At 36.5% G+C, this 13,483-nt stretch overlaps 1 protein-coding gene across 9 annotated transcripts in view; it reads left to right on the forward strand.

Moving 5' to 3' along the window:
• LAMA2 (laminin subunit alpha 2) overlaps positions 1 to 13,483 on the forward strand; it is a 608,480-nt gene that overhangs the window by 431,756 nt on the left and 163,241 nt on the right. For all 9 annotated transcript variants that reach the window (XM_059083775.2, XM_059083777.2, XM_059083778.2 and 6 more), the window contains one exon: positions 6,154 to 6,288. In XM_059083775.2, coding sequence (XP_058939758.1) covers positions 6,154 to 6,288 — 135 coding nt within the window. The remainder of the gene's footprint in view (positions 1 to 6,153; positions 6,289 to 13,483) is intronic.

The following is a 13,483-nucleotide window of genomic DNA, read 5'->3' on the forward strand; positions in this document are numbered from 1 at the left end:
AATCTCCTGGCAGATAATTAGGGAGGACTGTAATTTTGTATATCTGTTGTAAATAGGAAGTTTTATTGTTGTAAATAGGAAGTTTTATTAAGTATGGCTCACAAGGCAGGTGAAATGCACTTAAAAACAATGAATATAACTCTCTTGAGAGGTGGCATGGTGTAATGAAAAGAAAAAATGAGTTTGGTCTCAGTGAATCCTCCCTAGCTTCTCCACTTGAACAGGACATTTGCTCTTTGTTGCTGAACTTTAGGGATTTTGTACCCATAGAATCATCATGAGGATTAATTTAAATGAAATCATACATATAAAAGCTCCTTTGTAAATTGAAATGTCATTCAACTTAGTTGCCATTGTATGAATTCCACACAGGTCAGAAAACAAATTTCATAAGAATAACTGCAAATATCTGTGAAATATCCTTGGAATAATTTTATAGTTTTGTGACTGATCTGAACAGCAATATTTATTTGAATGTGTCTATTTTGATCTAATAAATGACCAAATAATCCATCTCATTATTAAATCATAACTCGTACATACACATGTATACATTTGTACATACACCAGTAAGTATATATAGTGTACCTATATGCACAACCCAATGTGTGTGAAATATATATATGCACACACATTGTAGATGTGAAAAATGAGGCAGTGACAGAGGCACATACAAAATATGCTACCTTTCCAATGAGCATGAAAAAGATAAAAGATAGAATTTGAGATTTTTCTAGACAAGAGGTAGAATTTTATTTATTCCAGGGAGTGTTTGGCTGTACTGCTGTCTCACTGTGTAACCTTGGTCAATGCCTTAATTGCTATAGGCCTTAGTTATTATATAGTTATCCAATCTATAAAATTACAGGTTGGGTTTTGAAGTTCTAACATTATCTAATTCTGCAATGTTATTTTGCTATACAAGATATTAAGTAGTCAAGATTGACCTTAGATATCTTAAAGAGAAAGTTACTACAGCTATATTTTTCTGCATTTATTTAAAGAATACTCTTCACTTAAGAACAAAAATATTAGCAGAGTAGCAAATTATTTTAATTTATTTAATTATTTAATTGATTTAATTATTTTAATGCAATCCACCTTCCATTCCAGATTTGAAATGTTAAAATTCATCTTATTATGACCAGCAGGCTTTTTAAGTAGTATATTCTAAAACATACTTTCCCATTAATTTTAGTAATTTTCCATCATTATATGAAAATATAAATTAGCCAATACAAATACAAATAAAGCCAATGAGATATGAAGAAAATCAAGAAAAACTAGAAACACATACAAACTATTATCTGCATTGGTAGCTTCACCTATGTCCTGTGAATTTCACTTAAGCTCCTGTTAACAGACAATAATTACAGTAATATCTTGGAGGAGAGATTAGGGGATAAAGACCTATCTGTTATAATAAGCTACCTGAGGTTTCCTCCACAACCCATTGCCTCTAATCCATTATACATCTTATTTATAATTCATCTTGAATCTAAAGTGTAATTACTCAGGCATAAAATCTAATCATGCAAGCAAGAACTAAGGACAGTTTTGAAATAATACATCCCATTCTAGTAACATATGCTTTGGGTCATGAAAACACAAAGCAATTCCTTTACAGTATTTTCACCAAATGTAAGGTATCCTAGAGACATTTGCCTTTACAAGCTACTCATTTCATGTTTTTATCCAGAAATGTGGTTGCAAAGAAACAAAATTAAGTGTTGGTTACCATTGTACATATAGCCAGTTGTGAAGACACTTAGCCTTGCCTATTACCTGTAGGGTTATAACACTGTAGCCCTGTTCATAAAAAGTGTCGGTTCTAGAAATGTCTACTTATTATAATTTATGATTTGAAGTAGAGACTAGGTTACCTTTAGAAGTCAAATAAAGAACACAATTTCCTCACCACATTTGGTGGTGTGGGAGCCGTTGAGTTTACCATACTTTACCTAAGCTACTCCTCACTGTTGTCTCGGTTAACATTGTTGCCTAAACTGACCTAAACTCAGGTTAGGTTGTAGGTAGAAATGGAAACTATTCAATGCTGAATATGTGGTTCTCTGCAATAAGATCATGGAAGTCAGAAATTCACAGGTGATCTCCTAATGATATTTTGCTCATTTCATCTTGTTTCCCCTTTCCATCATGTTTTAATAGGGCTTCTGGCTCACAGTTGAATGGCTAATGTATACTGGATCACCACTCACAAGCCGTCAACTGGCTATCAACAATAATTTTTTAAATCCTCAAACAAAAATCCTCAAACAGTACCTATTATCAACTCATAAAATTCAAAAGACAAAATAGTGAGACTAGACTTTTTTTCTTACACATGCACATTTCTAGGGATGCTCTTTACCACTTCAGTTGCACATGGAAGACCCAAAGACTCTTTTCATATACATTAAAATATTAAAGAACATGGTATGGGTAAGTGGCATATATTGTAATTTTGTTTCCCAATGCAGTGTAGAACGACCACTGTTGCCTTTGTTTTCAGTGTATTCCCGATGACTATATCTAAAAAATTATTTGGAATAGTGGCACCCATATTGATTTATTGTATTTCAGGCACTACACACACATCATCTCATTTAATCCTCACAACAACCCTGTTAAAAAAACACACAAACCTGACCATTTATTGAGTGCTTACTGTATCCTGCACAATGTCAAGTGCATTCCCTAATACACTTACACCAACATCATTAAGGGCATTATAATTCCCATTTTATGGGTGAGGAAATGGAAGCTCAGGCAGGTTAGGAAACCTGCCCTTTATCACACAGTTGGAAAACAGCAAAACAGCAATCTGAACCTACCTAAGTCTGTTTCAAAAAACCTAGCTACATTAATACTCAACTAGTAAGTTATACAACATCCTTACGTTCCACGTGAGGAAGCTTCAGCCCACAGTATTTAAAACCTGCATAAGTCATATGTAGTAAGTGGTGAAACAGGAATTAAACTTAGGATTGTCTGATTGCAAAACCCATGTAAAGATACAAGATAGTGTTTTTACTGGCAACAGCACAGGTATCTATTTTTTTTTTAATTGTTAAACTCTGTGTTATGTAACCCGGCACCTGGAGCATGTTGGCTGTTTACTCTCTTTGTCCCCATTCCCTTCTTTCCTCCCTCCCACATTTTTGTGCAATTCGATTCTAACATTATGATGGGATACCATATTATGAAAACAAAGATGGAAGGAGAGCAGAAGAAAATTGAGCTCTGAATAATTTCAGCACAAGGCAAGAAGAGAACTTTGGAAAAGTTTGAGTTAGAAAAAAAAAAAGGATAAGATTAGGACAGTGTTTATGTACTTGCTTTTCTGTAATTCTTTATTTTGTTCCAGAAGAATTTTAGATGGAACTTTTAAAAGCAGCTATTATCTTTCCTCTTTTTTTTCCCAACTCAAATATAATCATTCTCATGAATTTTGCCCCAGTTGACTGACAAGAGAAACGTCTGATTTTGAAAAACATCCTCAAATATTTGAAAAATGGAAGAAATAAATACAGGGTCCACGAAAGGAGGAGATTAAAGAGAAATAAATATGTCTCATTCCTTTACAAAGTGTGTTTGAAGTTGCTAATTCTTCTGTTGCGGAATAGTCTCTTTCTCTTTTTAATTTTTTTCTAACTCAGAAGTTTAATCTATAAGGACACAAAATTAATCTAGAGTGTTAGAACTGTAGAAACTTCAGAAATCAACTGAGTTAATACATCTGCTCATTTGTGGGATGAGGAAACCACATCCCAATGACACCAAACGACTTGCCTGTATCCCTCAGGCAAAACTAACTAGTAAAATCAAGGCTTCCATAGTCATTGATGTTACAGTACCAGAGTCTGTATGCCCTTCAAAGACACACATTCCCAGCAGGGACTGAGGAGTGTACCAGTGACTCTCAATCCTGGCTGCTTATTAGACCCTCCTGGGAGTTTTACAGCAAACCCTGGCCCTAGTCTCCACCAATTATATTAGAATCTCTGGGGGCAGAGCCAGGTATCCAATATTTAAAGCTCCTCAGACGATTCTATATGCAGCCAGGGTTGAGGATCACATAGACAGGCCTAAAAGCTTCCACACACAGCTTGACTTGGAGCCCAGACTTTTACCCACACTGGAATGCTTTTCTACTTTTTCCTACTCTTCCCAGAGAAGAGCCATAGTAATAAGAGAAAATGGGTATAAATTTCACCTGCAGTGCTCACCTTCAGATTTCAGTCCATAACATTGAATTTCTTATGATTCCTCAACGAAAAGTACCATTTCTTAATGTTATTCTTCTTCTAAGACTTTTTTTAAACTTTTGTTTGATATAAAAAGTAGAGCTAGGAACTCTCAATTTGTGTGATTTTTAAAGACACACACACACACACACACACACACACACACACACACACACCAAGCAAATATACCAGTAAAATAACAATAATTATATAAATATCCAAGGATGAAATCTATATAAAGAAAATCCAATTTTATTCTACAGTCAGCACACACCAGAACTGGAACCACCCATACTATGTAACATTTTTAAACACACCTTGGATTGTTTAGTCATTTATGCTTAAATGAATTCCTCAGCCATAATTTCCAGACCTTATTTGGTAACAATGGCAAAAATGAACCTTTATTTTCAAGAATATGAAGAAACTTATTAAAATATCTTAGGTCCACTATAAGACAAATAGGACTCATGATATTTTGAAAACTATTTCCAGTTTTATCAGCTTGCTCAAATCCAGGATATTATTAAATCTCATTAGAATTTCTTATAGGCTGAGATAAAAGCAGAGAGACTCTTAAATGCTTAATTGAAGTACTCTCACATTATCCAAATCAAAACAAACAAGGAGAGTGCTGACTATTGATCGTTTTTTTTCTAAGGAACCTCTACATACTCCACTCTGGATGACCTAGTCCAGACCAAAAGGATGCAAAGGCATTAAGAAGTTCTTAATTAACTGTTTTTTCCCCTGCTTATTCAGCAATCACTTTTCTCATCAATGGGAGCAAAATATCCTGTGAAAAAAAACTTTACGTAGCTAATATCCCTTTTTAATCTTCAGTGGAATCTGGAAAACTAACTCTTATCTCTTACTCATAAATCAAACAATGGCTAATAAATGCAGCAGCTTTGCACACTAAGAGATCTGAGACCAAAACACAAGACTGTTCTCATTCCCTCTTCAGAGCTATGGGCTTTCTTCCAAAGAGCCAGAGATGTTTCTTGATACATTTACATAATAAACCTGAATGAAGACGGAAGTCTTGATTTTGCCTATGTCAGCTTTGCTAGCAGTTTCCTGTTTGCTCTCAGATTTTTATTGCAAAATGAAAAGTAGGTCAAGGAAAGATACATTTTATTGGTGGCCTAATATTCCCAAGACATGTAGAGCTTTTAGTATTTTGAATTTCTTACTTTTATAGTCTTCAAATTATACCGATATAAATAACATGACCGTGACACTTTTTTATTTATTTAATTTTTTTCTGAGTCTCAGTGGACATTTCCTAGTTACCCATCAAGCACAGTGGAAGCAGATTTTAGGTTGTCAAGGACATTGGAATTCTCTCTTTAGTCCATATGACAATTTTATTTAAAAACAAACTTCTTGTGCTTCTCTGGTGGCGCAGTGGTTGAGAGTCCGCATGCCGATGCAGGGGACACGGGTTCGTTCCCCGGTCCGGGAAGATCCCACATGCCATGGAGCGGCTGGGCCCGTGAGCCATGGCTGCTGAGCCTGCGTGTCCAGAACCTGTGCTCCGCAACGGGAGAAGCCACAACAGTGAGAGGCCCGCGTACTGCAAAAAAAAATAAAAAATAAAAATAAAAACAAACTTCTTTTTCAAGAAAAAGAAGACTATTTGTAGTTTGTCCAGGCTGAGTGGTGTTTGCGAATGACAGCTTGCCTTTGCTAAAGTCTGATGACACAGATGCTGCTTGTATGCTCTATGGACCAGGCAGAATACACGTTAGGAATCAAAAGTGACCTTCATTGTTTCTAAGTGGTGTTGCCTTTACCGCTGATGGGGGGAAAGAAATCCTCCTTTTTAACTACTGAAGAACCCAAGTGTTGCTAAAGAAAGATTTCCAAGTTGGCTGTCCTAATTGGCTTCATTTTCTTTCAGGCATGCATGCCAGGATTTTATCGACTGCGTTCTGAGCCAGGTGGCCATACCCCTGGACCAGCCCTGGGCACCTGTGTTCCATGTCAGTGTCATGGACACAGCAGCCTGTGTGACCCTGAAACTTCCATATGCCAGGTATTCATCTAAGCCTTTCTTGAACAAAGCCCATGTGCTCATTTCTACACTTGATCTTAGCCAAAAGGCTGAGAAGTGATATGTGCTCATTTCTCTTTACCCATATTCATATACTGAGTGCAGAGGTCAGCTAACCTGCAGGGGACATAACTGAATGTGTGTGTGTGTGTGTGTGTGTGTGTGTGTGTGTGTGTTTGTGTGTGTGAAACAAAACATGTGGGAAAAAAATACATTTACCATATTATGCATTTTTTAAAGTAATTTAAAAGTTACAACTGGAAAAACCACTGCTTATGTCAAGAAATAGTATATTATTATTATCAACAGCATCGTAGACAAATACCAGACAACACAACGATTTATTTAAAAATCACATGAGGGTTTTTTTTTCTGATTATAAATAAAAATAAGCTCTTCATAAGACATTTGGAAATCATAGAAAAATGTTAAGGAAAAAAATAAAAGTCACCCAAAATTCAACATAAGATAAACATTTAATATTTTATGTGTTTCCCACCAATTTTATGTATGTGTTTATAAAGAAGATTTATATAACACCAGAGGTGTAGTTTTATGTTCTGCATTTTTAAAAATGTGCATATCATGAGCATATTGTTAAAGTCTCTAAAATCTTTACAATGTTTGATTTGATATCCCATAATTTAGCCATTTCTTTAAAAAAGTTTACTGCTCTTATTTTTTTGTTGTTATTATATTCCTGCTAACACCCTACTCTGTCACCCCTGGAACAATCAGGACTGTGGAGAAATTCAGGATTCCTGTGTCACCACTTCGGGTCCCCAGGCAACTCTGGGCATCTCCTCTGCTGAACTCATTTCCACCTCTCCTCACCTCCTGAAACTCTTTCATGGAGCTTTGTGGAACTCATGACCAGCAAGATCAGCAAGATCCCCTACGTAATCTCCCTCTTTTTTTTTTTTTTTTTTTGCGGTACGCGGGCCTCTCACTGTTGTGGCCTCTCCCGTTGCAGAGCACAGGCTCCGGACGCGCAGGCTCAGCGGCCATGGCTCACAGGCCCAGCCGCTCCGTGGCATGTGGGATCCTCCCGGACCAGGGCACGAACCCGTGTCTCCTGCATTGGCAGGCGGACTCTCAACCACTGCGCCACCAGGGAAGCCCCTCCCTCTTCTTTTGAGGTCCTCTTTATTTGCTCAAACTGAAACCTCGTTTCCCAACACTCTACTCCCCTGGCAGCCTTTCAAGTGGAAGCCACTGTTTTTTCTCACATTCTTCATTTCCCTGAGCCCGAGGGTGGGGCCGTGGCCCTGTTCCTCACTGCCACTTTCAGTTCATCCTTGTTTTCTCTTCTGTAACAACACCTAGCTTTGACCCTCAGGTCTCCATCCATTTGCCCACTACACCTGCTTGTTGAAGCCATTTATTAACCCTCAGGTCACCCACCTCATTCCTTGAAGATTTCTCCTTTGCATCATTGCCGTTCACTCTAGCACCACTCCTATCATAATTCCTGGCGATTTTGATGCCCATAAAATGGACTCTTCCCATATCTTGTCCTCACTCCATGAGCCTGTCTGAGAACTTGTCATGACCAGGAACTGAGTGCCTCTATAGTCTCAATGTCAACTATCCTCTCTTTGACCACCGTTTCTTTTCTTTCCAGTTCACTTCTTCTTAGTACTTCAGTGTCAACATTTTGCCTCATCATCCACGCTCACGTCTTTATCATTCCTTATGTTTCTCATGCCCTCACTTTCTTAACCAGCTTAATATTCATGACCCTTTTTTTTTTTTTTGGCTGCGTTGGATCTTCGTTGCTGTGCACAGACTTTCTCTAGTTGCGGCAAGTGCAGGCTTCTCATTGCGGTGGCTTCTCTCATTGCAGAGCACGGGCTCTAGGTGCACGGGCTTCAGTAGTTGCAGCACACAGGCTCAGTAGTTGCAGCTTGTGGGCTCTAGAGCACAGGCTCGGTAGTTGTGGTGCATGGGCTTAGTTGCTCTGCGGAATGTGGGATCTTCCTGGACCAGGAATCGAACCTGTGTCCCCTGCATTGGCAGGCGGATTCTTAAGCACTGCACCACCAGGGAAGTCCCATGACCCTTCTTTAATATCACTGCTTTGTAATGTTCATTTCTCTGATTACCACTCCTTACGTTTACTCAGTGAATTCCAACTCTGGTTAAATCCTACTACTCCAATAGCTATGTCTTCTAATCTGAATCTGGCTGTGGAAAATTCGACTATGCTGACTAGTCTGACTGTATGTTCACTATCACTCACTTCAAAGGGAACCTTTATGCTGCTCTTCCATCATGCCACGTTTCTCCAGTCCAGTGCCTCTCTCACATTCCTGCGTGATAATTTCATACCTTCTCTTCCCTCTTCAAATCCCAGACCCTTCCCAGACCCATTTCCATCCTTACTTTCAGTTGATGGCCTTGTTTCTTCTTATTTCACTGAGAAATTAAAAACAATCAGAAGAGAACTCACCCAAGCTCCCACTAACACATGCACCTACCTTTCTGCACCTGTGGGCAATTACTCTGGTTTTTCCACCAATTTGGATGAACTGTTCTTGTTTGTAGAAAAGACCAACTCTGCCACCTACGCTCTAGATCCCAGCCCTCCCTCCCACTCAAGGACATCACTCTGATTCAAGGACATCACTCTGGCCAGGCCTATTCTCCCCTCCCTTCTGAGTCACTTTTTGGTACTTCTTCTATCTTAAAAAACATAAATAAGCAAACAAATAAATAAGTCTCTCTTGACTCCACTTCCCCTCTTGATTTTTACCACCTCATTCCTCTCCTTTCACATAGAGAAGAGTTTATACTCTTGTCTACAATTTCTCTCCTACCATTCTCCCTGGAACTACTAAAATCAGGCTTTTCCTCCACCACTATATGCATACCAACTACTAGTGTTCAGCTCTCCATTGTACTTGATTTATCAACAGCATTTGCTCCTCTGAAGCAGCCATTCCTCTCGAAGCTTTTGTTCAGTTTGTTTTTCTGGACATGATATTCTAGGGTTTCTCAAGCTAGATGGCTGCTCCTCTCAGTCCTCTTTGCTGTTTGTGCCTCATTACCTGAAATCAGTATACTGGTATTCCTAGGATTCAATCCTTGGAGCAATTTGCTTGTCTGACTACACTCATTCTCATGGTGATCTCACCCAGGCAATGACTTTCAATATCTATACTGAGATCTCACAATATTTACCATTATTTCTATGATTAAATGATAGATCCAACTCTTTAATCTTTGCAGAATTTATTATAATGTGGGGAGATCATTTTTCCTCAATATGTTACTTTAAAGAAACATTTATTTGTTAATATTTCCTTTTCTCCTTGACACATCATGTTATCTGAATATATACACATTTGTTCTGTTCATTTTAAGATATATTTAAAGGATCATCTATTCTTTTCTGCTTACCTTTTATTTCCTATTATAATGTTCTGATTACCTTCATTTTATAATAAGTTATAAATTCTGGTAAAGCAAGACCCTTTACTACTCTTCTTTTCCTAATTTTCTTAACTTGATGTACTTATATATTCTTCCAAATGACATTTTGATTCACTATTTTAATCTCTTCCCAAAAAATATTACTGGAATTTTTATTGAAAATGAATTAAACCTGTTTGTAAAGAATTGCTGGGCTTCCCTGGTGGCGCAGTGGTTGAGAGTCCGCCTGCTGATGCAGGGGATGCAGGTTTGTGCCCTGGTCTGGGAGGATCCCACATGCCGCAGAGCAGCTGGGCCCGTGAGCCATGGCCGCTGAGCCTGCGTGTCCGGAGCCTGTGCTCCACAACGGGAGAGGCCACAGCAGTGAGAGGCCCGCGTACCACCAAAAAAAAAAAAAAAAAAAAAGAATTGCTATCTTTACACTATTCAGCTATCCTCTCTAAACCCAGGAATGATGCGCTTCTCTATTCGAACATTTTATGTCTCACAGTTTTTAATATTATCCATATGCACTATGCATTTGTTATATTAAAATTATTGCCATTTAGCTTACATTTTCTTTTTAATGGTGAGCATTGCATTTTTTTTTGTTTCAGTGTATTTATTAACTGGTCATTACTGGTAAATATTGACAAAATATATTTTTTACATGTGTTTGATATCCAGCCACTTTTTTTCTAGTTCTAGAAGTTTCTTGCTTGATTCTTTCAGTTATTTTTATATTTACAACAATAATATTTGCAATAACTATAATTGTGTCTTCCTTGCCAGAGCTATATCTAGTATAATAATTTCATTTTTTGCATTGATTTAGTCTCCCAAGAAATGTTAAATAGGAGGGTAGTCAGCTTCCTATCTTATTGCTGATTTTAATACGAAAGCCTCAAATCTTTCACCACGAAGTATGATGCTGGTGATTAGTTTAAGGTAAATATTTTTTGTCATGTTAAGAAAACTTCTTTTTATTCCTGACTTCTTAAAGATATCTTCTTTCAATCAAGACAGAGTATGGAAATTTATCATATGCTTATTTGTGGGGACTGGAGTGGAGGTGAAGGTCTTACCCATCCTTGAATTCTTGAAATAATCATGATTTGGTTTAAGTGTAGCATTTTTTTCAGCAGTCTACTGGCTTGTAAAATTCAATAGATAATTTCAGGGAGGTGGTTAACTTATGCATTCTTAAGTGAGAATTAAATGCATTTTTCTTTCTTATGCAATCATCGCTGGAATTTTTAATAGTAATGTCACTCCATATGAATAATTTAGAAGCATTCATAAAATATAGAGTTTAATTTCATTTTTATTTAGGATAAAAAATTGCTGTCATTATATTGTCCTGTTTTGACCAATAGGCTATTATATCTATTTTTGTGCCTTAAGGATCCTTATTAGAGGTCTATTTTCTGAGTAACCCTAGATGAAGTAAAAAATAAATACATAGGTGCATCAAACATGCACAGCTAGTATAAATTGCTGTGCTCTGAATTTTTATATTTTCCTTCAGGGAACTTATAATTTCTGAATTTAGACAACTTTGTTTATCTTTGAAACAGCCCCATGAGGCAAATAGAAAATAGCTATTATTACTCCGATGCTATAACTGAGGCAACTGAAGCATACTGATTTCTTTACAATTTGTACTGTGTTTCCCAGTTTAATATCATATCCACTACACAGTGCAATGCCCTCTATGTTGGTATAGTGGTTATAAGCATGACTCTGATCAAACTCCCTTGATTCAAATCCTGTCTTCATCCCTTTTGGGCTCTGTGGGCCTAGTCAATTTATTTAGCCTCAGTGGTGTCTTAATTTCCTCATTTATAAAATGAAGATAAGAATAGTACCTACTCATAGAGTTTTTCTATGGATTCAGTGAAATATTAGATAAAACGCTTAGAACATTAATTAGCACATGATAAGCTCTATAGTGGAAGTTATAGCTATGATGATTGATAATGATAAAGATGATCATTACCATACATGTTAGCCACTATTTATAGTCTAAGAACCAATCAGATGATAAATAATCAAAAATTAATGTAAAAACCACTTATATCTGGCGCTATACTAGATTTTCTCACTTTTTTTTCTTTTTTCTTTATTCCTTTATTGAAAAATAAGGGGAAGAGAAGAAATAAAACTATAGAAAACGTCACAGTCTAGGCATTTCAACTGTTAAATAAAACCCACATCATTTTGTAACTATTCACTTCATAATTCCTCATGACACAGAGAGCTGTTGCTTCTTTGTAGGTGCTAATAAATTCTATACATAGGCATGTTATTACCAATAGCTCAGTGACCATTACCCCTTAAGGAAAATTTTCTTCAAAATACAGGAATAAAACCTACATGATATTGAACCCCAAGCCAGAAGGGGGAGAAGAGGTAGGTGAATTAGTACTAATCAGTACACACACACACACACACACACACACACACACACACACACACACACAATCACATAGATAGAGTTTTCAGAGTTTATATAACACACACATCTATGCCTATATTTATTTATAAACATATATATTCTCATTTAATTATCACTATAGCTCTATAGTCAGTATTATTGCTCCTATATTTTACGTGGGAAAATTGAAGTCCCAGCTAGTGCAAATAACTTCTCAAGACCAAATAGTTTGTGAAAATATTATTTTCACTCTATCACAATTCTTATTTTAAAATGAAAAGGATAAAATAAATCTCTATCATTGATCTGCCCTGTTGTCTGTAACATTGTCAGTATCTGTGGTTAATCAATTAGCTATATCCTCAGTAAATAATCTTATAACTATAATCTACTGTATTTAAGGTGTTTTATAAACCTTCTTATTTAATCTATCTGACCTCTTACCAAGGTAGGAATTATTAGCATTTCATTATAACTCTGAAAATTAATCCTAAAAAAATTTAACTTACAGAGCCTTGGCTAAAAAGCATTAGACTCAGGTTTCAAATCCACTGCAAAATGGTACCTGGAGATTGTGAGAGAGAGTAATCACACTTTTAGCTGATTAAATGAGTTTGATTTGAAGGTCCAGGTGAATTATACCCTAGAATACTGCTAGAATCTGCAGTGTGATTAAGAGCCATATATGAAAAATATTTGCCAAATCATGAAAATATGAAATTTGTCACAGGATGGAAAGCAGTGAAATGTCATTCCAGGTTTTTTAAAGGAAAATATTGTAGAATATGAGAAACAGATTGATTTCGATCTCCAGTGAAACATAAACAGGAATCAGAATAGGTTCCCTCAAAACAAAACATATCAAACTAATTGCTAGAGTTACTGTGTATATAATATCTGAGACTCTAGGTCACTGAATCTCAGTATAATTTCAAATTCATCAGACAGTGTGATAAATCATATGTCAAATTTAGTAAAAATGGTAACAGCTAACCATGTGTCCCACCTTATATATGTACCAGAACCAGGGCTTGCCACTGTAGATAGATCATTTCTCATTTATTCTTACAGTAAATTTATGAGACAGACAGGATTATTCCTTCTAATACAGTTGATGAACTGATGCTGGGAGAAATTATATAATTTGCTTAAGTCATAAACCTATAAGGGTTAGATCTATGGTTCAAACTCTGGTTTGTTTAAATAGGCATTTGATAGAATGTTTCATTATATCCTCACAAACATGGTTGAAAATATGGGCCAAGTGGTAATCAGTTAACAGAAGTTAGAAGGTGCTGAACAGCTTGACCTCGAATAAGCTCTAGA

The sequence above is a fragment of the Kogia breviceps genome, chromosome 13, assembly GCF_026419965.1.
Source record: "Kogia breviceps isolate mKogBre1 chromosome 13, mKogBre1 haplotype 1, whole genome shotgun sequence".
Taxonomy (NCBI): Eukaryota; Metazoa; Chordata; class Mammalia; order Artiodactyla; family Physeteridae; genus Kogia; species Kogia breviceps.